This window comes from Ambystoma mexicanum, chromosome 6q (genome assembly GCF_040938575.1).
Source record: "Ambystoma mexicanum isolate Mex_15411 chromosome 6q, UKY_AmexF1_1, whole genome shotgun sequence".
Lineage (NCBI taxonomy): Eukaryota > Metazoa > Chordata > Amphibia > Caudata > Ambystomatidae > Ambystoma > Ambystoma mexicanum.
The window spans coordinates 488,444,906-488,469,141 of record NC_090937.1 but is presented as its reverse complement, the minus strand read 5'-3'; the positions used below and the strand labels follow the sequence as shown (position 1 = coordinate 488,469,141).

At 46.1% G+C, this 24,236-nt stretch overlaps 1 protein-coding gene across 4 annotated transcripts in view; it reads right to left on the bottom strand.

Moving 5' to 3' along the window:
* The window catches only part of BDH2 (3-hydroxybutyrate dehydrogenase 2), a 444,818-nt gene that overhangs the window by 176,659 nt on the left and 243,923 nt on the right, over nt 1-24,236 (bottom strand). For all 4 annotated transcript variants that reach the window (XM_069630973.1, XM_069630976.1, XM_069630975.1 and 1 more), the window contains exon 5: nt 10,430-10,538. In XM_069630973.1, coding sequence (XP_069487074.1) covers nt 10,430-10,538 — 109 coding nt within the window. The remainder of the gene's footprint in view (nt 1-10,429; nt 10,539-24,236) is intronic.

The window sequence follows — 24,236 nt, the reverse complement described above, 5'->3', positions numbered from 1 at the left end:
ACGGTCCAGGAGTTGCAGCAGCCGTCCTCTTCAAGCTCTTCTTCGGTTCCTTCGTCCAGTGGTCGATTTTGCCTTCCAAGCCAAACGACTCGTCTTTTATTCAATTCTCTCCCATTCATTCCAGCCTAGCGGTCACTCACCCAGCAGGGTGGCTGCCCTTGTCAGACAGTCAGCCAGCCAATCACCAGAGAGTGCATTTGGGCCTCCTAGGACAATAGCACAGGGAGCTTCGGGCACCTCCCTCACTTCCTGCCCACCCCAGACACTCGGGCGCCAGAGGCGGGTTTCACTCATGAAGCCCGCAAAAGGCAAATAAACAAAGAGACTAAACCTGGTTTGGCGTGCAGAGAAAAACTTGAGAAGGACCTTTGCACAAAGAGATGGCGAAAAAAGAAGACCCAGAACCATTTTAACAAAGGAGGCTCAGGCGCCATCTTGAAAAACATGGCTTCCTCGATTTAACGTTACTGGAACTGCGAACAGTTCATGGTCGGGGTAAATCATGGTAGTTCATTGTAAAACCATCGCCACCAGCCATTCAGAGCGGAAAGGGTAACATTTGCCTCTTACATGAGTAACTAGACATAGGGGATACTAAGTAACCCCTCCAGCACTCTATTGTAAGATAAGGTGTGCTGGGTCTACAATTTTACAGGAATAAGTGAAATCAATTTCACTCCAGTGCTCTGGGAAACAGTAGTTGATCCCAGAGAAGGTACTTAAACCTTGGAAAATCTTGAAGACTTCCCTGTGGCACTGCACTGAAGGTGCTTTGTGACACAATTGTAAAAGATGATGCCTATGGAGTTGGTTAGACTACATAACCAAAAAGAAACATACACAGAAAACACAATGAATTGAAACGAGCTGGAGGGCTCTAAGGTGGGAGGAATTGGCAATTTTTTTTTAATTCTCCCTAACAATACACATTCAGAGCATCATTATTCAGTATGTAGATTACCTCCTAGTGTGCAGTTACAAAGAAGAGCAGTGCAGAGAGGACTCAGTGGCACTATTGGCATTGCTTGCAGAAAAGGGGCCCAAAGTAGACACAGACAAGATGTAGTATTGTCCGAAGGAAGTGGTGTATCAAGGGCGAGCAAATTATATCCTCAGCAGGAAAAAGGGTAACCACAGTTAGAGCTACTGCCACTCAAAGCACACCACAGCCTACCACCGTGAAGGAGATGCATGTTTATAGGATTGTGTAACTATTGTAGAACGCAGAGTTTTGACTACTCTGTTGGCAAAGTCCTTCAAGAGAAGGACACTCTTTGACCTCTGATGAAGTCTGCCCTACAGGGTCCACCTTCTGCAAGCAAAGTCTGAAGCTCAGGATGGTCTTTAGGATCCAGATCTCCAACAGTGGGAAGGGCTTCTTCCAGCTCTGTTTCCCCAGTAGCTGTTTCACCATCCTCTGGTTGGTCCTCCCACTCAGCCTCAGCTGGTGGAGGGGTCACAGGTGTGACCTTGGACTGTCCTTTCAGGGATGTCCTTGTCCTATGTACAGGTGTGATACCTTTCTTCTTTCCTGAGACCTTGGGTTTCCCCTTTGTCTCTTTCTTTGTCCTGGAATCAGAAGGGTGTTCTTCCTGCGGACTGGGAGTTAAAGGTACTTCTGTAACTACCCATTGAGAGTCATATTAAGTTCCCTCTCTGGCCAGTTTAGTCTGCTCCTGCTTCCTTTTACTGGGAGGCCTGGGGGTGCTTCATACAGCTCCAAGAGCGTTTAAGTCATTCACCAACAAGACTCTCCCAGGCACCTCATTTTGTACATTGACAGGTATTCTTACAGTCATATTGTTGCACTGGATGAGAGCTGGTAGTATTGGAACCATCTGAACAGGGCCTCCAGAAAGCTTAGTGGAGCCTTTGGGTGCCTGAGCAACATCCACAGGTTTGAAAAAGGTTCCATCCACCACTGTAATGCTGGCCCCAGTGTCTCTAATGGCAGGGCTTTCCTGACCATTCACAAGTACACTGCCCTTGTAATATTCTTTTGTGTTAGCTGGAATAGATTTATACACATCTACATTCTGCTGTTCCCACAGACCTAGGGACACTAAAGAGACACTGGTTGAGACCCCAATGGGGTCCTCGGCCAATAGATGAAAGTTTCAACTTGCCATATGAACTTCTCCCTCAGTGATGAAGGCTAGGGAGGCAGTGTGGACCCCTGAAGGTGTACCCTTGCAACTGGGATCCCCTTTCACATGGTCAGTTAACCCACAAGCATAACATTTACCAAATGTTCTGACAAATGGGGGCTTCTGCTGACCTCCCACTGGTTTACCACCAGAGGTTTCACTAGCCTGACCTGGTTTCCCATATGGCTTACCCTTCTTATGTTTGTGGCTCTCTTTTGGGTGGTTGGATTTAGAATTATCTTTGTCATCTTTCTTGTGCTGCTTCCCCTCATCCTTTTTGTGAGTGGCCCCAGAATCCTTGTGAGTGGCCCTATTGACAACCCACAAGTCAGCAGCCTTTGCTAACTTCTTATGATCAATCTTTTTTGAGTCAGCCAAGTGCTGACTCAGCTCAGGAGAGCAGGCATCACAAATAGATTCCAACAAAATCAGATTTCTCTCTCTGTAACCCTTAACCCACCTATCTAGATTTTTCAAACATTCACACACCCAGGTAGCCCAAGGGGTACCATCAATCTTTTTGAGGGTCCTAAACCTCTTAAGGTACTGGGGAGGAGTTTTCCCAAATCTGGCTATCAATGCCAGCTTCACATTCACATACTCATATTTTTCAAGTTCCCCCATCTCCATTACAGCATCAGCTGCAACCCGGAGGAGCATGGACAAAAGCCAAGGAATCAACGGGTTCCCCGTGAGACCCTGAATCCCAGGATTATATTCAAAAGCACCCAACCAATCCAAAATATCAAGTTTCACATCATACATACTCACTGCTTCTTTGGGCAGGCGAGGCCTCTTGGATCTGGAAGACCTAGAGGACTCTGGGAGGGAAACAGTTTCAAGAGACAATTTCTACATTTCAAGAGCATGTTGCATTTCCAACTCCATGAGTTTGTTGTCCTGATGTTTGGCTTAAGCTTGGGCTTGTAACCTCTTAAATTCCAATTCAAGTCTCATTGTTTCAAGAGACACATATTCTGGACTCAGTACTGGACCTTGTGAGGTCCCAGTGAATAAAGGTTGAGGCAAAAGGGCAGGTTGAGGCAAAGAGGGGCTCTCTTGCTGGGACTCCTCTCCCTACTCTGACCCTTCTAAGACATTAGAGCTAGACTCTGAATTATCATCCTCATTATCATTTTCCACATTCCCTTGGTTAGTTGGTGTGACAGGCCAACTACCCAAACTTTGATGATTCAACAACCGTGCAATGAATTCATTTTTATTTCCTTTTACAGGGAGATTCCTGATTTTACACATTTCATTCAGTTGATATGCTGTCAAAATGATTAGGGCTTCCTGACTGAAGTTATCCATATTTGGCAAGTTAAAATTGCTGTTCTAGTGGAGCTTATCCTTGTGAAGGTTTTTTGTTGAACAAAAGTAAACTAAACACTCAATGTAACAACTCTACCTTTGGTATGAGTCTGTACTACACAGGTTGGTAGTTTGGTTGAGTAGCCAGGCTTATCTCAAGAGGGGTCAATGTGAGCAGTAGTGTTTTTACACAGAGGTCTACAGTGACAAGTATTCAAATAAACTCCAAGCCAAAAAGCCTCGCTTTTATGCAGGTTTCTCCAATTTATTCCAGCCTAGCTGTCAATCACAGAGCAAGGTGTAAAAATACACAATGGTAGTAAAAGGTAAACCACTGCCACCAGCCATCAATTGTAGAAAGGGTAACATAAAATGTTACTTGACCAACTAGACAAAGGGGATACTAAGTAACCCCTCCAGCACCCTATTGTAAGATAGTGTGTGCTGGGTCTAGTAAGTAAAAAATGTAAGTAAAGTCAATTTCACTTCACTGCTTTTGGAAACAGTAGTTATCAAAGATAAGATATTTAAATGTTGGGGAAATCTGAATGACTTCCCTGTGTCACTGCACTGTAGGACCTGTAACTCACAATGTAAAACGATGATGCCTATGGAGCAGGGGTGTTGCTAGGGGGGGCTAAGGGGCTATAGCCCCTGATCTTTTGGTTGTAGCCCCGGATAGAATCTCAGGAGCTACAGCCAAAAGACTAGCTAGCCCCCAGTCCCAACAGTTCCGACATTAGCTTAGCCCCGGGTCTTTTCCAGTCCTAGCAACTCCCCTGCTATGGAGTTTGTCAGACTCCAAAAGAAACAGAGTTTAAATCACAGAAAAACAAATGAGAGAATGGGAAAAAGGTAGCACATTTCTGAGAATTCTCCCCAACAACAATACAGCTCCTTTTACAGATATGTTATATCCATGTCTTCTAGCTTGACATTCAAACAAAAATCTTAACATCATGCATAACAATGAGATGGTGGTTTTTAACAAATAATCACTATACCAGAGTTCATTACATAACTTCTTTTAGTGCATGTCTTAAAGTGCTGATAAAAGAGTGGGGTGAAATAGATTTTTTAAGCTTGCATTCTGGGACTTACTTATTTTCCCATTCAGAATGTGGAAAATAAAGTTGCAATTATATTCTTTTGGCAACAGTCAAGAGCAGATAAGGACCAGAGGAGCGACGGGCAAGAGCAGCCAACGACCAGAGCAGCCTATCACAATAGGGATGACGGACCAGAGCAGCCAAGTACCATTTTCAATTGAATTGACTGCAGCCAGATTACTGGCAACTACAAAGTATATTAAGTTTAGGATTACAGGTATGGGCTTGCCCAGAGTATTACATTTCTGTTTTGCTTAATTCCTATTGTTTATTAATACATTAAGTGAAAAGCATGCTGTGATACAATACAATGAACATTAAAGCATTACCTGGCGTAGCTGGATTGACTTCCTGTACTATGCATGAAGGAAAATGTCAATTTTGCATACTTACACTATTTAGAGACCTATGCAATTCTAGTTTGACGCCATTAATAACGGGGCTCATGCTCATCAGTGGCTTGATATAACAAACATGCATAAGACTTTATACGCATGATTTCTGGTTGCATTTCCTCCACCTTCCTTCTTCTCCGCCATACAAATGCTCCAGCATTTGGGCCGGCATGGATTTTTATGCCGGAGCAAATCAGCAGGCTTTATGCACCAGCATAAAGCAGGCAGATCCCATAGAGATTCATTGTACATGATGCATGCCATGCCTGCATGGCAGCTAGCGTGTACAATTGCAATTAAATGTGCTTGCTTGCTGGGCAGCATTTTCTTGTAACTGTGAACACTGCTTACCATGCGCAAATGGTAAGAAGTGTTCACAAAGAAAATTAAACGCTGCCTGTGTAAGAGAAGCAAATTATCAAAAGCAAGACAGACACAAAAGATGAGTTTGGAAAACCTTTACTGTTCTCAAAAAAGGGGTCGGAAGAACGTCTATCTTGCCCTATGTATAGGATGGAAGCACGCTCGACCATCAAATAATAATTAAAAGTCCTAGTGGAGTCTCTCAAAACAAAATGGCCTATGCTAACAAAAACCTAATGCCAGCTTACTCTAATGTAACAAAATATGTGTGGGGAAAATGTACATGCAAAACAAGTAATGTGCAAAACTAAAAGGAATCAATGTGGCTGTGTCAGCTCTCCTCCCCACGTTCAGACAGCACTGAATAAGGCAGTCTTTGTAGGCAGGATGACACGCTCTGGCCCGAGCTTTAACACTGAAACAGTTTGGAACGTGGATAGAGGCCCGCCTGGCCTTCCACGTCAAAGGCTCTTGTTCCAGTCTTTCTCAAACATTGAAACAAAAAGTTCACACCAGTCCCCCACTGTCGGGCTCGAACCTCTTCAAAAACACAAAAGTTCCACATTGGTCCCCCTCTGCCGGGCTCAGACCTTTCACAGTTCAATAACACTTGTTGGGGCTCCCATCACCATGCTTTGTACACTTCGGGTCTCCCTCAGTCGGGCTTAGACTGCTTTTCGGATGTCGGAAGACTTTCAAATGTGCGTGGCTTCTTTACAGACCACAGCAGGACCACTTCGACTCAGAATTCAAGGTTCAGCTTTTCCTCTCCCCTTCTCTTGGGGTTAACTTTGTTCACTTTCACTTTTACAGTTCATTCACTTTTATTGCTACAAACAATGTACCTTTCATGGAGACCTTCGAGTGGGCTACTCCCTTTCGCCAGGCGACTCTGTTACTCAGTAACGCTGATTCCACAGCTGTCATGTCTTTAAAGTTCATTTGCAGGCCTGCCATCCTCACATCTCATTCACAAGCATGCACCCTTCACTTGCGATATACTGTTGCAAACGTGAATCTTTCTTTTACACAAACTGGTCTCTCAGGTTGATTGCCAACTCACTGGCTGTGTGTGTCTTCCTTCTTGTTTCTACAGTTTTCCACGAGTCAAGGTTAACACCACAGGCTTGGCCTCGCCTCCCCAACTCTGCAGTTAACCCTTGAGGGTCACTGGTATCCTGGAAGCACAATTCAGTTTCCTTGTTTTCTCCAGGTATCTCCCTCGATCAGGCTCGGACCCCCTCCTTAAAGTTCACACACAGGTCTCCCTCAGCCAGGCTCGGACCCCTCTAAAAGTTCACAAAATAAATGTCTTTGGACTTCCAGTCCCAGAATCCATAATTCTGATTTTACTCCCACTTTGCTGGCTCCCCCTTTTGGTACTCTGGCGGTTTGGGGAGCTGCAGGAGTTTATGGGGATTCTTGTTGAGGTCAGGGTCTCGCCACCAGCCCCTCGAAGGCCTGAGCTTGCCTGATTTGCCCAGGGGAGGACCTCTGGTGTGGGTACTGCCAGGTAACCCCAGCTGCCCCTGGTTTGGCTTCCTGGAGGTGCAGTTCCCTTTCCACAATGCATCCTCCCCGGTACTCACAGACCCAGCAATCAGACAGTCCTCCTTCCTCCAGGCCTTCCAGGGTCTCTCCAGCTAGAGTGTTCTCCCTTTGGCTTCCGTGCACCATTCAGCATCCCCAGCTCGCTCAGAGTGTGACTGGGTGCTCTGCCTTTTATAGTGAGGGGGAGGTTTAATAGGTCTCAGGTGAGACGGATTGTCAAGGGAGGCCTGACCTTGCCTGTCCTTGTTAAGGGGACCGTCTATTGTTAAAAGGGAAGAGTCTGTCTTCTGTGTCCGAGTGTGTTTCTTCTCAGTGATCTTCACCCTCTCACTCCCTCTCTTCTTCGTCTATAGTTTGTATAGAAAAGGGGGGGGGGTTGGGAAGTCATAGTGTTTGTTAGGGAGAATTCTCATAAATGTGCTAATTCCCTTCACCTTAGAGACCCCCACCAACTTTGCTGGATTTTGAGGACTTGATTTTTTTACCTGGAGAGAGTGTGAGCCTTTTTTCCTACTCTCTCATGTATATTGATGTGTGTTTTACTCTTGTGTTCTTTGATTATGGAGTTTTAGATAACTCCATAGGCACCATCTTTCATTTGTGTTACACAGCATCCTTAGTGCAGTGACAAGGGGAAGCCTTTCAGGCTGTCCCAAGGTTTAAATACCTTTTCTGGGATATACTACTGTTTCCCAGAGAAAGTAAAGTGAAATTGACATTGCTAGTCTTTCCAAATTCCTAGACCCAGCACACCCTATCTTACAATAGAGTGCTGGAGGGGTTACCTAGTATCCCCTGTGTCTAGATACTCATGTAGCAGTCAAATGCTACTCTTTCCTATCGAAATGGCTGGTGGCAATGGTTTTACAATGAACTACCATAATTTTTCCCGATCACAATCACTGGTAGCAAAACAAATCGTGGGAGCCATGTTTTTCAAGATGGCGTCTGAGCCCCCTTTGTTGAAACAAGTCCCTTTGTTCCTATGCCTTTGGCGGGCTTCAGGACTGAAGACCGCCTCTGGTGCCTGATTGTCTGGGTTGGGCAGGAAGCGAGGGAGGTGTCTGAAAATCCCTGTACTTAGTCTCCTAGGAGATCCAAATGTACTCTGGAGTGATTGGCTGGGTGACTGGCAAGGACAGCAACCCTGCTGGGTGAGTGACAACTAGGCTGGAATGAATGGGAGAGAACTGAATAAAAGGCGAGTCTCTCGGCTTGGAAGGCAGAGTCGACCACTGGAACGAAAGAACCAAAGACGAGCTGGAAGAGGATGGCTGCGGCAACTCCTGGACTGTTGGTTCACCCGGTGAAGTCCTGCTGCAGGTCCGAATTGCCAAGTTCATCTCGACAGAGAAGCCCTTCAAGGACGACTTCTTCCTTTGAGTTGGTGGGACCAATCAACTTCTAAGTCACCTGGACACCATTCTCTGAGCTGGTTGTATTTTCCTCTGAGTGCTGCAGGAAACCGAATAACCAGGGAGAAGGACACCAGTTTGTGTGCTTGATGACAGCTACCGGAACCGAAGAATTGTCTTTGCCAGCTTTTTGACCAGTACCAGAGCACTGCAGGAGTCCCGCGACATCCTCCCTCTTGTCCCCACGACTGAGGCTCACGAACAGCGAGATCTGCAGGAACTGCCAGGAACAGAAGTCTCCAGCTGCATCTTTTTCTTCATTATAAGGTACTGTGAAAACCCGACTGAGAGAACTTACCTTTCACTGCGAAAGTGCCTGAAACTTTGGCAACTTGCAGGCCTAGTCAGCTTGTGACCCAGCATATGAACCTTTTTTCTGCAAACTACTTCTGAGAACTTTGGCAAAGACTTGACCGTTTAATAACCAGAACCGTTTATCCTATCCAAAACATTAGCCCATTGACTTCGGCCTAACCTATTGCATTGAATTGAATTGACTCCTCTGGTGAACTCAAACTATGTGCACTGGTTTAGAATACTTGTGCACTTTGTTTTATTAACTTATGCCTTTCTGCTCCTACTTTAAATGCTCTGAATGCCATTTTGCTCCTCCTTCAAAGTAGTTTAAATGCCTCAGAACCTGATAGTGTGAAGTACTGCAGTATATGTTTGTGTGATATTGATTGCCAGTGAATGCTTTGTAAGTGACTGTGTAATAAATTAATAAGTGTTTTACCAAGAAACCTTGAGTATAAGTGTCTATTTGAATACTTGTGATTGTAGACCTCTGGGTAACATCCTTACAGCTCAAATTCCCTCTTGAGATAAGCCTGGATGCTCAGCAATGCTAACACAAAACTGTGTAGTACAGACTTATACCAAATGTTGGTTTTGCTTATACCTGTAGTCCTAATTGTTTGTGGTGGTCCCAGAGGATACTGCATGCAATTCTGCCTAACAGTGTTTTATGGTAGTTATAGGAAAATTGGGTTTAACATATCCTATGTAGACTGAAGGGGTGTGAGGTAGGGGTGTGTCGGAAAGAGGGGAATATTGCATCTCTCCCAAGGGTATTCTTCCTGCAGTCACCAGGACCCCCTGTCCAGGTGATCCTCCCGCACTGCTCCACCCCAAGGGTCTAGTTCGAAAGACGATGGCCGTGCCCTGGCCACATGAACAAAAGATCCTCAGGGTCTATCTGTGAGATCACCCTCGGGTTTCTCACACCTGCCATACTCGCAAGCCAGACAGCGTTTAATAGTAATTGTGAGCGGCGCAAGCCATGCGCAGCGTTTAATCACTTTACAGGGCGGAATGCAAAGGTGCAGGACAAAAGGCGGCGTACACTAATGTACACCGCCTTTTGTCCTGCACATTAGCATTTTGCTGTGCAAATGATGAAAATGTAGTGGTTTGGAGCCACTTATGTTGCAGTGTTAACGTAATGGCTCCTCGCCGTCAAATTACGAGCTTCATTAAAATGTGCTCCAAATTAGGTTTAAGGTACATTTGTAATTGTCAGTTTTAGTGTAACTGATGAAAAGATATGTGTGTCAAATAGTATATTGTTTAATTTGCATGGATGGTTGGCACAAACATTGTATTTATTAATATACCCTTTGGGCGTGTCAGGGATGGATCCAGTGCCATTTTTGTATTATTCCAGACATTGCCTAGTCAAGCCCAAATGCAACAAGAGAATTAAGTTTGCAACCCAAAGGTCAAAACCTGAACTGTCCCACCCTTTCCCTAGCCCCTCCCAGCACCCCCAATCCATCCTTTTTGAATGTAGCCAAAGCACAACCAGTTCATTTCCTTCACTTCCACCACTGCATTATTTTGATCAATATCAGATGCCAACATATCAAAGCATGACTGCCACAGCAAACAGTGTGGAGTCTCTGGGTCACCTGAAAGAGGATGCACAGATTTGCCGGAAATGCGCAGCAAAACAACCAAATCGGGAGGCCTGCCCGAATCCCTTCTGCACCTTAGCACAACTCTGCATTCACAGCGCAACACGAAAGGCGCGCTGAAAGAGACGTGTTGCCTGACTGGATTCCAGCCAACAATCAGCTTCGCCGCCCATGAGTCCACCTCTTCTATTACCATAAGCTAGCCCGGTCCTTTCTTACCTTGGGAAGAAACGCTTTTACCATCAGGTACATGCTGCGCACGTTGAGGTTCATCGTGAAGTCCCAGTCGGCTTCACTGCAATCCAGAATGGTCCCATGATGGACGAAACTAGGAAGGAAAAGCGCAAGGTGAGGGAGTTAGTTAGGGGACGCGCTCACCCTAGTCAAAATGAAAGGCATTTCTTGAGCACTGAACAAGCAGGTAAACCACTTCCAAAAGGCTTACTTTAAACATTCACTATGCCCCACCCAGAATGGATAAGGCACGAAATACATAAATTAGATAAACAGGCTGTGAACATTTGCTCAATGGCTCACTCAATGCCTCCTAGAGTATAAAGGATGAAGTATAAAGCTTGTCGAAGGAAATGTTTATCACTGCTTGGGAACGGCACTTTAAACATTCAAACTGCTTGGCAAGTGCTTGTGAAATATTAAACAATCATTTATCTTTCTGTTATGCAGTGTCATTAACTGGCCATTAATCCCATTAAGGAAATATTTAGTGCTGGTGTGCGGCAAATGAAAATATAGTCCAAGGAGTTTGAAGAGGCTCTCAGCCAAGTGGAACCGCTTGGATAACTGCACGGCTGCTAGGAAAGGGGGCAGAGAATATAAAGTAGGTAACAATTAAAATATTGGGAGACATGAGAAACAGGAAGAGGTTTGTTATGTTTATTATTGATGCAACTTGTATTGGAAACTAATAATATGTTTTTGAAAAAATATATATTACTTTAAAATGTCTGCCCGCAAACTGGTACTGTAAAGGAAACACATTGCAAACCAAAGTTTTGAAGTGTTTGTTAGGGAGAATTCTCATTGTATGGCTAATTTCCCTTACCTATAGAGTCCCCCAGCAGCTTTGCTGGATTTGAAGGGTTTCTTTTTCTCCTGCTAAGAGTGAGACTCTTTTTCCCCACTCTTAGGCATTTTTGCTATGTGTGTTCTAGGCTATTTTTGTGTTTAATGCCTATGGAGTTTCTCTCCCCTCCATAGGAACCATCTTTATTCACATGTGTTACACAGCACCCTCCGTGCAGTGACACAAGGGTGTCGTAGCGACCCCCAAACATAGACTCCATACCCTGGGACCGACTACTGTCTCCCAGGGCATGTAAAGTCCCAATTGACTTTACTAGTCAATTTTTATGAACTAAACCAGTACAAACCATCTTACTATGGAGGTACTGGAAAGGGTTAATAGTTGTTCCCTTATGTTCATTTTCGAGAGGGTACCGTACAGTTCCTCTCTCAAACGTTTCTGGCTGGTGGCAGTGGTTACTACCGTAAATATTCAATATTTCCCTATGGGATTTTCCCATTGTTCGAGGCTACCACTTTTTCCGACAGCCTCTAACATACCGCCGGAGTATTTTAATATTAACTTTACTCCGGTAGGTTTTTATTACCAGAACTTTAATCTAACTTCTTTCTCGTGTCTTTCTCTAAACTCCTAACCCAGGTCGGGGATCCTTTGTTCGTCCTTTTGGCAGGCTTCTGCCGAGAAGCCCTCCTTTCAGCGCCACTGAGTCTGGGGTGGGTCCATTGTGTGGGAGGGGGAGTAGGACCCCTGGATAGGGTTGCCTCAGCAACCCATGTCACACTCTATCCTGATAGGCTGGAGGGACTCCCGCCAAGATGACCACTCCACTGTATGAGTGAGAGCTAGGCTGTATGAATGGGGATCTTTTTGCATAAAAGCAGGGTCCTGAGGACTGGAAGAGTAAGACGTCACCACTGGAACTAAGAAGCCGAAGAGGAGAGAAGCTAAAGACATCTGCAACGACTGAACCACCGGTGAAGCCCTGCTGCAGCGTCTCACTACTTTTCTCCACACGACGAGAGAAGATCTTCACCTGCAAGAGCCTTCTTCCCTTGAGCTGGTGGGGCCAACCAGTTTGCCAATCGCCTTCCCGGACCTGCCATGGTCGAATCTCCCGTACACTGTACTCGGAGGCCGGATAGCCAGGCATCAGTCCACCCGGACCGCGATTTAAAGGAGCGTACCTTTTATTCGTCGGGCAGCACTGCGGCTGGTTTCATCCCTGGGTAGTGCAGTAACTCGAACCTTCCTCCACGACGAGAGCCTCTCTTCCTCTGCTGGATCACCCGAACTGCAGGAACTACCAGGAACAACCGCCACCGCTGGCCAACCCTGCTGCAGTCTCTACCCCTCCTGTTGCCTCCCAGGCTCTTTGCAATGCCCTTGCCTCTCACTTCATTTAAAAAACCCAGGACATCTTGTCCACCCTCTCCACCCACGCCCCTCCTCTCCCCTCTCTATCTGTGCTTGCTGACCCTCCTTTAGCCACCCTCCCACCATCCTTCTTGTCCTTTCCTCTTTTCACCCCTGACGAGGTTGCCAGACAAGTCCGATCTATGAAAGGCTTGTCAAAACAGGTTCATCCCTGTTCCTCTAAAACCATCAAGGACCATATTGACACCCTTGCTCCGGCCCTTACTGATTTTTGCAACCACTCCTTTGCCTCAGGATCCTTCCCCTCCCCTCTGAAGCACTCCTTTGTGCATCCTCTTCTCAAGAAACGCACAGCTGATCCTTGTGTCCAGCTAACTATCGCCAAATTTCCATTACTCCCTTTCTTGGCAAACTCCTGGAAAGGTTGGCCATCTCTCAGCTTAACCTTCATTCCAATTCTGTTGGCTGTCTCCATGAACACCAGTCTGGCTTCAGAGCTGCCAGAAGCAAAGAAACGGCTCTCCTGAACATCCGTGAAGATCTGCCCTCCAACCTTGACTCTAACATTCCCTCTGTCCTCATCATCCTCGATCTCTCTTCTGCCTTATACACGGTCAACCATACCATCCAGCTCAACTGTCTCCATGAAGACCTGGGTATCACTGATCAGGCTCTGGCCTGGCTGAACTCTTTCCTCTCAGATTGACCCTCCCATGTCCAACTTGGGTCCTTACTTTCATCTATCTTCCTCTCTACCTGTGGTGTTCCCCAGGGGTCTAACCTCTCGCCCTGGCTTTTCAACCAATACCTGGCAACTCTCGCCCACTGCATTGCCACTTTCTGCTCAAATTTCCAGTGCTACGCTGACGACACTCAACTGCCATTCAAGATTGGTGTTCCGCCAATGATCTTTGTCTGAATGCCAGCAAGACGGAGATCCTCCTCATCGGCACACCTTCACCATCCTTTCCCCTCACTCTCTGGCTGGCCTCCCTTGGCCCTCCTCCTACCCCCACCTGCGAGGCTAAGAACCTCAGGGTCATCTTTGACTCCACCCTTTCCTTCTTTTTCCGCCCACATCTCTGAGGTCTCTAAAAAGTCAAATTTCCGACTGCACCTCCTCAGAGGTACTATGCCTTTCCTCGCCTTCCCCCAGAAGCTCATGGTATCCCAATATCTGGTTGTCGCGGTTCGAGGGTTCCACGATGAGTCTGAGGAATCACTTGGGTTAGATGCCGCTAAAGTAATCCAGACTTCCTTCCTGAGAGCACAGCTTGCAGGGAAAAGAAACACCTGTCAGGCCAAGGGCTCAGGCAAAAAGGCAGAACGCACAGCGGAGCTAGAGGGAAGAAAACAAACAAAGCAAATATTACATACCGTTTGTTGACTATTCCAGTCCCTCTACCCCCTCCGAGCCCCACAAGCTTACCTGTGTATTCTTTTCCTTCAGCGGAACACCTACTTGTGACAATACACAAGAATGGGAGTGCGTGAAGGTCAGGGCTAGAATGAAGGGGGACCATAGACTTCCCTCAATGATGGATTGGTGATGTCAACAGTAGAGTGTCCCCCATTCCAATGAGTGAAAACAAAATCAAATGTTCCAAGAGCAAATAGGCAAAGAAAACAGCAGAGCGTCCCACTTATCCAAGGAGTGAAGCCAAGTGTCTCAAGATCCAAGGGGGCGGAGTAAATGATGAGCACAGCAAAGCGTCCCAAAAAATCCCACAAATGATGAGCACAGCAAAGCGTCCCAACAATAACCAAGAAGTGAGGTTCTCCACTCGGGGAGCGGGTGGCCAGGAGTGATTTGAAGACTACGGGGTTGAAGGGGGCCGGAAACCAGAGATGAGAAGCAGAATCCAAAATCAGTCCGAGGTGTATTCCGTGGTCGAGCAGGGGAGTTGATCAAACGAAGGTCTAAGGCAGAACCAAGGAGACGATAACAAAGGTCCAAGGTCCAAGGTAAGCATAGAACTTCAGGAACCAGAAAGGCAAGGAAAAAGGGGAGAAGGAACTTAATCCAAGAGCGTAGCTCGCGTAACGCAATGGTTTAGGAGCACCGGCTTGTTGGGGGCGTGGCCAATTATAGGAAGTGAAATGCAATCGAGGCGTGGAACGCACGCAAAAAGAAGTAGAAAGCATTCCAAAGGTTCCTGGCGGGCATCGTCCTCTTGGGAGATGTAGTTGATTACCGGCGGTGGCGTCGGCGTTGCCGCAAACGCCAAGTTAAACGCCACGGGCTTCTCCCCTGGGCATAAGAATACCCTAAGAAACCGGGGGACGTGACACTGGTTCTCTCTAGCTTGGACTATTGTAACAGCCTCTTTCTAAATCTACCTGCCTCTACTCTCCGCCCTCTGCAACTAATCCAGAACAGGACTGCAAGACTTGTCCTTGGCCTCAAGCCCTGGGATCGTATCTCTCCAGCTCTGAAATCTCTCTGCTGGCTCCCAGTGGATGCAAGGATTAAATTCAAAACCCTCTGCATTGTCCACAAGGCTTTCTGGGGCCTGGGTCCAAAATACCTTCAGCTATCCCTCCGCAAATACCACCCCTCTCGAGCTCTTTGCTCCTCTACCTCCAACTCCCTTATGGTCAGTCGTTTTTCAAAGAAACGAGCTGGGGGTAGATCTCTGTCTTCGGCTGGGGCCTCCCTCTGGAACAGCCTCCCTGCGCTCTAAAACTTGAGGAAAACCATCTCTGGTTCCGGAAGCACTTCAAGACCTTCCTCTTTTCTTCTGCCTTCCCTCCCCCACTCCCCTGCTGATCTGTTCTCTCTTGGCACTGTGCACCTGGCCACCCTCTGTCCTTCGGGCCCAGGTACCTGCCCACCCTGCCACCCTCCCGCACTGCCACCGGGCCACCCCTTGCACTGGGGTCTGTATCTGTACCCATACAGCCTCCCCCTTTTTCTTCTTGCACTTATCAGACCTACCCTGACTGCTGCCTTAAATCTAGCACTTGCAAATTGCTGGCTGCATTACTATTATTTATTTATTGTTATTTATAGGTTTCTCCTCTGCTTCGCACTTTCCACTTCTCCCTCCTTCCATGCACTTTTCCCCTCCCCCTCTCCCATGCACTTGCGCGTTCTCAATGTCACTGGGCCTAGTTAGATCGCCGTTTTGTTCTCCCCTGTGCCCCTCCCTTGCCTTGTCGCGCTCTGAAACACTTTTGTACGAGCGCAATAGAAATAAAATATCAATCAATCAAACAAACCGCAGGAGCCACTTCTTCATTTTAAAGGTACATTGTTCCGCCAGGCCACCCTTTCTTCGTGGTAGCACTAAAGGTGTTTTAAATCCTTTACCTACCTGTTGGGTTGGCCGCCCCTCTCTCTTAACATTGTCTTTCAACTTCTGCATCCACCTTTTCAAAATCGTTAACCAAAGACTTGACTGCAGCTACAAGAACATTTCGCTCCTGGGCCCTTGCCCTGTACCACTGACACTGGCACAGGCCTACTGACTCCGGCTACATTTGTCAGACCTGCCTTCTTTAGATTGATTCTCAACTAGAACTGTGTTGATGCACCTACTCCTTATAACTACCGTTTTCTTCCCCTTTCTAAACCTTGTGAAATGCCATTTTGCTCAGTATTCATTTAAGTATTGCCTATACGGATGCACTGTCTTGCTTAATCTGGTTCACAAACTTATGAGAAGTGTTGCTAGGGTGTGTAAGAAGCTATTTCTATATAACTTGTGCTTTCCCTCCCTTGTGAGAAATTTATAGAGTATCCCTTGTGTGTGGTTTTCACTGTGCCGTTTTGCTCAGTTTTCACTCTGGTTCACTTGGTCTACAATTTAACTAGGGAGTGTGTATATTTTTCCTCCGACTTATTTAACTTGCTTTAAGAACTGTGATAGATGTGTTTATCTAGAAGTGTATAAAATAAATATATAACTACTTTTTAATACAAAGCTTTGGTCAGTGCTTCCTTGTGCCATAGTACTGTAGGCATATTGTTTAAACCCCAAATACTGCTCATCTCCCTCTTGAGATGAGTCTGACTGCTCAGCCACAGCTACCAACTAAATCTTTGTGGTACGGACTGATACCAAAGGGGATTTATTGCTCTCACCTGTAGTCCTAATCTTGTGTAGTGCTCCCTAAGGGAACTGCACAGGATTCTGCCTAACAGTGTTTATGGACAATGTGAGTGCTACAACTCTAGCCTTAGTACTGTGCCTCTGCCTGTAGTGCCCACAAGCCATCACCCGCCCCCCGACTTGGGGACACTGTCCATTCTACTAAAATACTATTGTGTCCTGCTGTTATGCCCCAGGGTCAGGGACATGGTCAACAGTGCTTGCAGGGCAAGCTGCCCTAAGCACAATGATTCTGCACACAACACATGGCTTTTGGCACTGCGACTGGTGAGTGGTGTCTGGGGGTGTCCCCACTAAATAAAAAATAAAAATATCAATGCAAAACATTAGACACATGTATTAATTAATATGTGTGACAAATTGCACAATACATGTTGTTTAACTATCGTGTTATGCAAACAATGTCCTCTAGCTGGCATAGCAAGACAGAAAAAGAATATGTGGATTTAAAATTAGAAGGAAAATAAAATAAAACAGAATCCAGATGTTTGCGAGGAAAGACAAGATTAGGGAAGATGAAAATGGTTATTTTTCTTTATTTATCATTTTCAATCCATCAAATTCATGCAGTATACAAAAGTGATGACAGAATATAAAACAAGTTAAAAAAAAATGAAGGAGAATGTAAGCAATCCAGCGAGAGAACTTGCAAAAGCAGAACTTGGCTAACAAACCAAAACATCTGAAATTGTTGTAATAAAACAGAACAGCTCAACCCCACCTTGCACACTTTTCCCTTACCACAACAATACACAAACATACAACTCAAGAAAAGACAGGACAAACAACGTGAGCAAACACTGGGTTCAAAAAGGGGACGAAGATGAGCCAAACCAACAGATAGTTATTTATACACACATTAGAAGACTCCATAACAGTAAGATTTTAAGCATTTAAAATACCCCAATTTAATTGATAGTCTTCAACCAAATTCTTTTTTGTAATAAGAAACTTTTTCCATAGCAGCTAACAGCAACATACTCTCAAACCAGTCCTCAAGTTGGGGTTTCCCATTAGATTTCCATTTACTCAGTATCTGTTTTTTAGCTAGTAATATAGCTTTGTATGTCCAATTTTTAGCTCCAGTAGATAACTTTAAACCATTAGGGAATAAGCCGAGAACACAGAATAGTGAAGTACGTGACAGTACTGACTCAGTTCAAAATCTATTCGGAAGAGGACTTGTTTCCAATATTGAGATACTTGCGCACAAGATCAAAACATATCGGTGTTGGTTCCAATGTTTGTTGGAACTTCTTTATTTTTCTAAACAAAATGTAGTTTTCATTATTTTGTTATTTTTACAGCGGTGAACCGACACATAACCCTTCACATTGAAGGTACACAACTTCGTTGGATGGGCATTCTTTGTGGGTGACCTCAAGGAATGCTTAAGAACACCCACAAAGAAGGATCAAGAGTGGGACTAGGGGCCAGCAGCCACATCGAGAAGATGCATCCAAGAGGTGCTTCCAGCCTGCCTGGGTGATATGGCATTGATCCTAATAATCACCAAATCAAGCCAAAAGTGGAGCGGAATCCCTCTTCCTCAGTATAGTGGCCTCAGATCTTTGGAAGAACCCGACCATCGATGGTGGAAATATTGTCACGAGCCCGGGCAGGATCAAAATGGGGTGCTGGGAGAGTGCTGGAGCCTTACGGCTTTGAGAACGGACACCGCGTCTGCAGCAGACAACAAGAATGTTGAACCTACGCTTGGTGATCTGTCGAAGATATACCAGGGAAATGACATGCTTTCTCATGGCTGGTAAAGAACCGGAATTCCATGTAATGACTGAGAAAGGCCAAGAACGAGGTGGTTGCTGGCTGGCAATGCTGCTGACAAGTGAGGACAGAAGTTGAAGCACAGCATGGGTGAAACCCGCTGCACAGCGAATCAAGAGGCACACTCTTGAGCCTAGGTACTCTAGCCCTACCCTCCCGCCCCGCCATTGTCACTGCCGACCTGCAAGTGCAAAACAATTGGGGACAAGAGGGGCAACTACATGGAAACACAGGCACGGTGGGCAACTGCTAAAGGGCCTGCATGCAGTGCAAGAGCGGGGCACAGCGGGCTGGACGGTCATGGGCTGCAGTTCTACCCTTTAGGTTGATTCCTTGCCCCATGCACTGGCAATGGCCTGTGGTCAAATACGGATGCAGGATCATGACTCTGCTCTAAAGGGCAGGCTCTCCTGCAAGGATATTGTGCTGTTTATCCACCACCCTAAACCCGTTGCACACCGGTGTCTACCCCACAGCTAAGTGGGAAGAAAGTCTGCTCCAAGAGGAGGCCCAGATTTGCCAAGAAGCTTTGATCCATTCACTCATCTACACTAGATTGACTTCATGGTCCCCACAAGGGCTTCTCCTTGGTTCACTGACAGAGTCTGTCTCTAAATCGAAGCCCAGGGCATGGACATTAACATGACAGGAGGCAAACACAAAAAATCTCTGCTGTCTAATACAATGTACAATTATACTCTGCACAAAGGGACTCCCTCAGAACCATAGGTCTCCAGGCAGTCGGAGCGGGTGGAAGAGGAGAATCTCCCAAGGAGTCACATGTATCAACAAGGGAGGAAGGAACCCTCCCTAGCCCTGATGTTGGAATACATAACAGCCGGCAGCATTGCAAACCAAAACTGGTAAAGTAGTAATTAATATATCGTTACTAAGGGTGGACCTAAGGAAGGTTATAGATAGGACGAAAGAGGCGGAAGACTGGATTTTAACATTGAAACACGATTTATCAGTGATGAAGGGTCAGATATCAAACCTGCAAAATTTGTCTGCAAAGCCGGAGCAGCAAGTTCAGGATGCAGAAGGCCATTCCAGGAGGAACAATATCCAAATTGTGCGCCTGCCTGAAGGAGTGAAGAGGGAGTCCGTGGAGCTGTATTTGAAAAAATGGCTAGAGGAAGGTTTTGATAAGAATGGGCTTTCATCCCTTTTCTCAATTGAGAGGGCACAACATGTACACTCTAGGGCCTTCCCAAGCGTTACAATTGCAGCATTGCTGACTTCAGGGATAGGGGTGCCATTCTCCAGAAGGCGAGATCATGGTAGGTAACACCAAGGTTTTGTTATTAACTGATTCCACACAGGAGGACCAGAGGCAAAGGCAATCCTTTGAAGGGTTTGATGAGTCCAAGGTGTTTGTCACATCTTCCCCAGGGGAAACCACCCCCTTTGGGACTGGAGAGGTGGGCCTGTCACGCTTAACACTCCTTAGGGGACAGGGAAAGCAGGACCCCTCTGGGGGTGACTCCAAATTAGGGGACAGGAACAACCCAGAGAGGGACTTAAGTCACCACCCCTTCCCCACCAGGTACTAAGACCTTCATGCGTTATATAGGAACTAAGGTACATGGTAACCATATGACCCTGTTAATGGCTGGCTGTGCTTCTGGCCTAAACGTTACTTAGTCTTAATGGGAAACAGCAGAAAGATGGAAAGAACTGCCTCTTGGAAATATATAATCTAAAGGGCCAATCTAAACAGAGAATTTGTGCAGCCTGCAGAGTTCAAGAGCGTCCCAGAGCACACAGGCGGTGTGGCCTGCAGAAGAGTGAGAATGTCTGATGAGGCGTCCCCGGCCACATTCCAGGCTCAGTGAGGGCAGCAAGGGTTCACAGATGGTTAACCAGAACGGACCAGCCCCACAACGTGAGCAGGAGCAGAGAAACTCAGAGGAACGAGGACAGGCCCCGATAAGGAGATGCCCGCTGGTCCTGAAGTGGGGAGAGTGGTAAAGAAGAGAGGCCGCCAACCGAAGCAGAGTCCAGTTGAGCAGTTTCATAAACAGCTCCGTGGAGAGAGGAGCGCAGAACTGACTGCACAAGCCTCCCAAGGGGCACTACACATCAGGAGCAGGTACACAGTGGCTCCAGAAGCACAGGAAGTAGGCGGCACAGCAAGACAGAGAAACCCCAGGTTGGGGAGAAAGGTAGAGACGAGTGGTGGGTGGGGAGAAAACAGAGAAACCCAAGAGTGGGGAAGAAGGGAGAAACAAGCTCCGGAGCGAGGAAAGAACCAAGAAATCCCAGAGTGAAGAAAGAGTGAGAAACAAGGCCTTGAGTGGGGAAAGAACAGGGAAATCCCAAGGTGTGGTGAAGAACAGAGACAAGTCCCGGAGTAGAGAGAGATCCGATAAACTGCAGAGTAGAGAGGGAGAGAGAGAGCGAGAGAAAAAGCCCCAGAGCAGCGACAGAACCGAGAAACCCCAGGGTGGGGAGTAAGAAAGAGAATGGCCCTGGAGTGGGAAGACTACTGAGAAGCCCCCGAGTGGGTAGAGAGACGGAGACAAGTCCCGGTTTGCGGACCGAACCGAAATTACCCAGAATGAGAAGAAAGAGTGAATGGACCCAGATTATGGGGAATCAAAAGAGAGGAAAATCTCCCTGAAGGGAAAAAAACATTGAGAAGCACCACTCTAAAAAGAAACAAGAGACACCTGGCTGGAGCCCTGGGACAGCATTCCAGCAGTACACAAACTATACGTTTGGGACTGTGAATATAGGCAGGGGCCAAAGGGAAAGAGATACAGGGGTGGTGTCAGAAGCCAGCACCCATCCCTTTTTTATTGGGCAAGGTCCAAAAGTACAGAGGACTTACTTTATGTTTAGCCATCTTGACACCCTGATGAGCACTCTTTTTTTTTCAAAAATATTTTATTAGAGTTTTACAACGATGACAGGAATAAGAACAAATGGTACTTTTGATAGTAACTAATCAAGAAACAAACATACAAAAAATCTTACAAGAAAAGTAATATCTAAACTCTATGGCAAAATATACATGGAGCACCATATTTACAAAAAGAAAGAACATGACATGATAACCAGTTCTGTGGATATGGACCCCTTGCTCACTGTGCTCAGAGAGGCACAGCTCTGCCTCACTGCTGTGGCCCAACAAGGCTGAAACACATGTATGGGGTTGCTGTTGGTATTCTTGTTCAAAGGAGGTTTGTCTGGCATTTCGGTGCTGGACTGCCCTTGTGGGTGGGGCAATGATTGATATGCAAATGGATATTCCTTCTTTTTGAAAAGTACAGTGAGCTAAAAGCAATGGATGCAGACTCTCAAAGTGGGAAAAAAACACAGAGCAGGTTATCATGCATGTTCTTTCTAGAGAGGAGAGTCTGCTACCTTTTTTGGATCTTAAAATTGACACTGGGTGTCGGTATGTGTGTGTTGTGGGAAAGTTAGGCCCTATCCCAGTCCCCCAGTCAAGAAAGACTTGATATTGGAAGCAAGAGAGGCAGTTCTTGAAGTGTGGTCTGATATGATCCGGATAGGAGGGGACTTCAATGACGTAATGCATGTGCGGCAGGGCAGGAAGAGCAATACATGATCCACATACACAGGACCCAGAAAACTACAGGATGGGGTAAGGTCACTAGGATTGATGCACACCTGGAGGGAATGATACCCCCATGGGCCCACAGATCGCATCTAGATTACATATTTACAAGTGGGAACAACAGATGGTTAAAGAGGTGGATTATTTTGCAAGGGGTCTCTCTGATCACCCATCTTGACTGCTAGAATAGGAATTAGGTAACAGCAACCACAGGGGATTTGGTGCCTGAATGCCTACCACTTGCTATCAGCTGGTATGGGGGTCTCCCTTGAAGAGACTACTGACAACTAACTTAGCGAGAACACACAGTCAGTAGACAACGCTGTGACGTGCTGGGAGGTCTACAAAACTATAGTGCATGGAAAGGCAATTGAGGAAGTGAGGACGCAAGAGAGAGGGAGGTTCCAGAGCTAGTAAAGTCTGAGGTCATTGTGGTGGGCCAAAGAAAGAAGGAAGACTGAGAAGGGCCCAGGATAGACTGCGAATGATTGCATTAGATGAGGCCAAACACTCAATTTGGTTGAGCAAGGGAAGGGTTTATGAACAAGGGGATAAAAATGGGAAATTATTACCTTAGCTAACTAGGCATGAGTAAGGCGACAGATGGGTAGCAACCATTAAGTACGAAAAATGGGGAACTACACGTGAAAAAACAAGACATTGTTGACATCTTTGCAGCCTTGCATGCAATACTCTAGGGCTCAAAGATGCAAAGAAGCCGATATAACTTACTTTTCAGAGGCCCTTATGTTGAAACAGCTGACAGAGGCCGAGACAGAGGCCTTGGAGGCAGAATTGGCCTTGATAGAGCATAGCACACAGCAATTACAATCAGGCAAAACACTGCGTCCCAAAGGTCTTCCAATTGACCTGTGAAAGTATTGGGAGAAAAGGCAAGCATTCACCTGCTCAATATGTTTCACAGAGACAAAGGGTTTCTGCCACCAGATCACAGGGAAACCGTAATTGTAGTAATCCATAAAAAGGGAAAAGATAGGGAAAATTGTGATTCCTATAGCCCAAGCTCTCTCTACTCAATTGGGAGCCTAAAAACCTGGCGAAAGCCCTGGCGAATAGGTTGATGTCTGTGCTTCCCCAGTTAATTCACCCAGATCAAAATGGTTTTATGCCAGGCAGGTCAACCTGCCTTAATGTGCACTTGCTTTTTGGGGTGATTACAACATCAGAGTTACCACCTCACCATAGGAATGCAATTTTAACCCTGGACTCATAAAAGGCTTTTTATACGATCATCAGGAGCTATTTGTGGGCAGTCCTTACGAGGTTGATCTTCAATCCTCAATTCATTTGAATATTTAGCGTGAGCATCTGCCTCTCCAAACACTTCACACTGAAAAGGGGGACAAGACAGGGCTGTACCCTCTCCCCCTTTTTATTCAAAATTCTGATTGAACACTTTGCCGAAATAGTTAGAATTGCCAGGACATTATTGGGCTTCAACTAGCCAGTGGCCAGGAGGACAGGATTGCCCTGTTTGCAGATGACGTCCTCCTCTATTTGAGCGACCCAGATGTCTCGATACCAAAGGCAATCGAAATATTTAATGTATTTATTGAATATAGCATCCTAAAAGTCAGCGTGGGCAACTCAGTATATTATGTGCTTACAGGAGGGGAGGGAGGACAACTCAGGCCAATGGGGAGAACTGAAATCCACAAGGGAACCTGTAAAATTCCTGGATATTCTAATAGTTAGGTTTAGACAAGAATTTAATTGTTTGAACTGGGAACAAATGGGATCAAATTTTTATAGGATATTAAGAGATGGGCTCCTTTCCTGGTAACGCTAATGGGAAAGGTGGCAATATTTAAGAGGGCAAAGTTCCCAAAGTTTATATAGGTCATGCAGGCTGCGCAATATAAGATCCCAACTGAAGATTTAGACAGGCTAGATAGGGGTTTCAGGAGATTGCTGTGAGGTCACACAATCCCTAGGATCACTTTGGACACCTTGAGAAACTATGTTTGAGAAGGATGACTGAACCCCACGAATTTGAGAAATACTTATGGGCAAACCAATTAGTAGTCGCAAAGCCAGTTCAGAGGATGATTTCGCTACTGGAATTGAGAAATGGAGGATGGGGTCATTAACCACTAGGCTAAT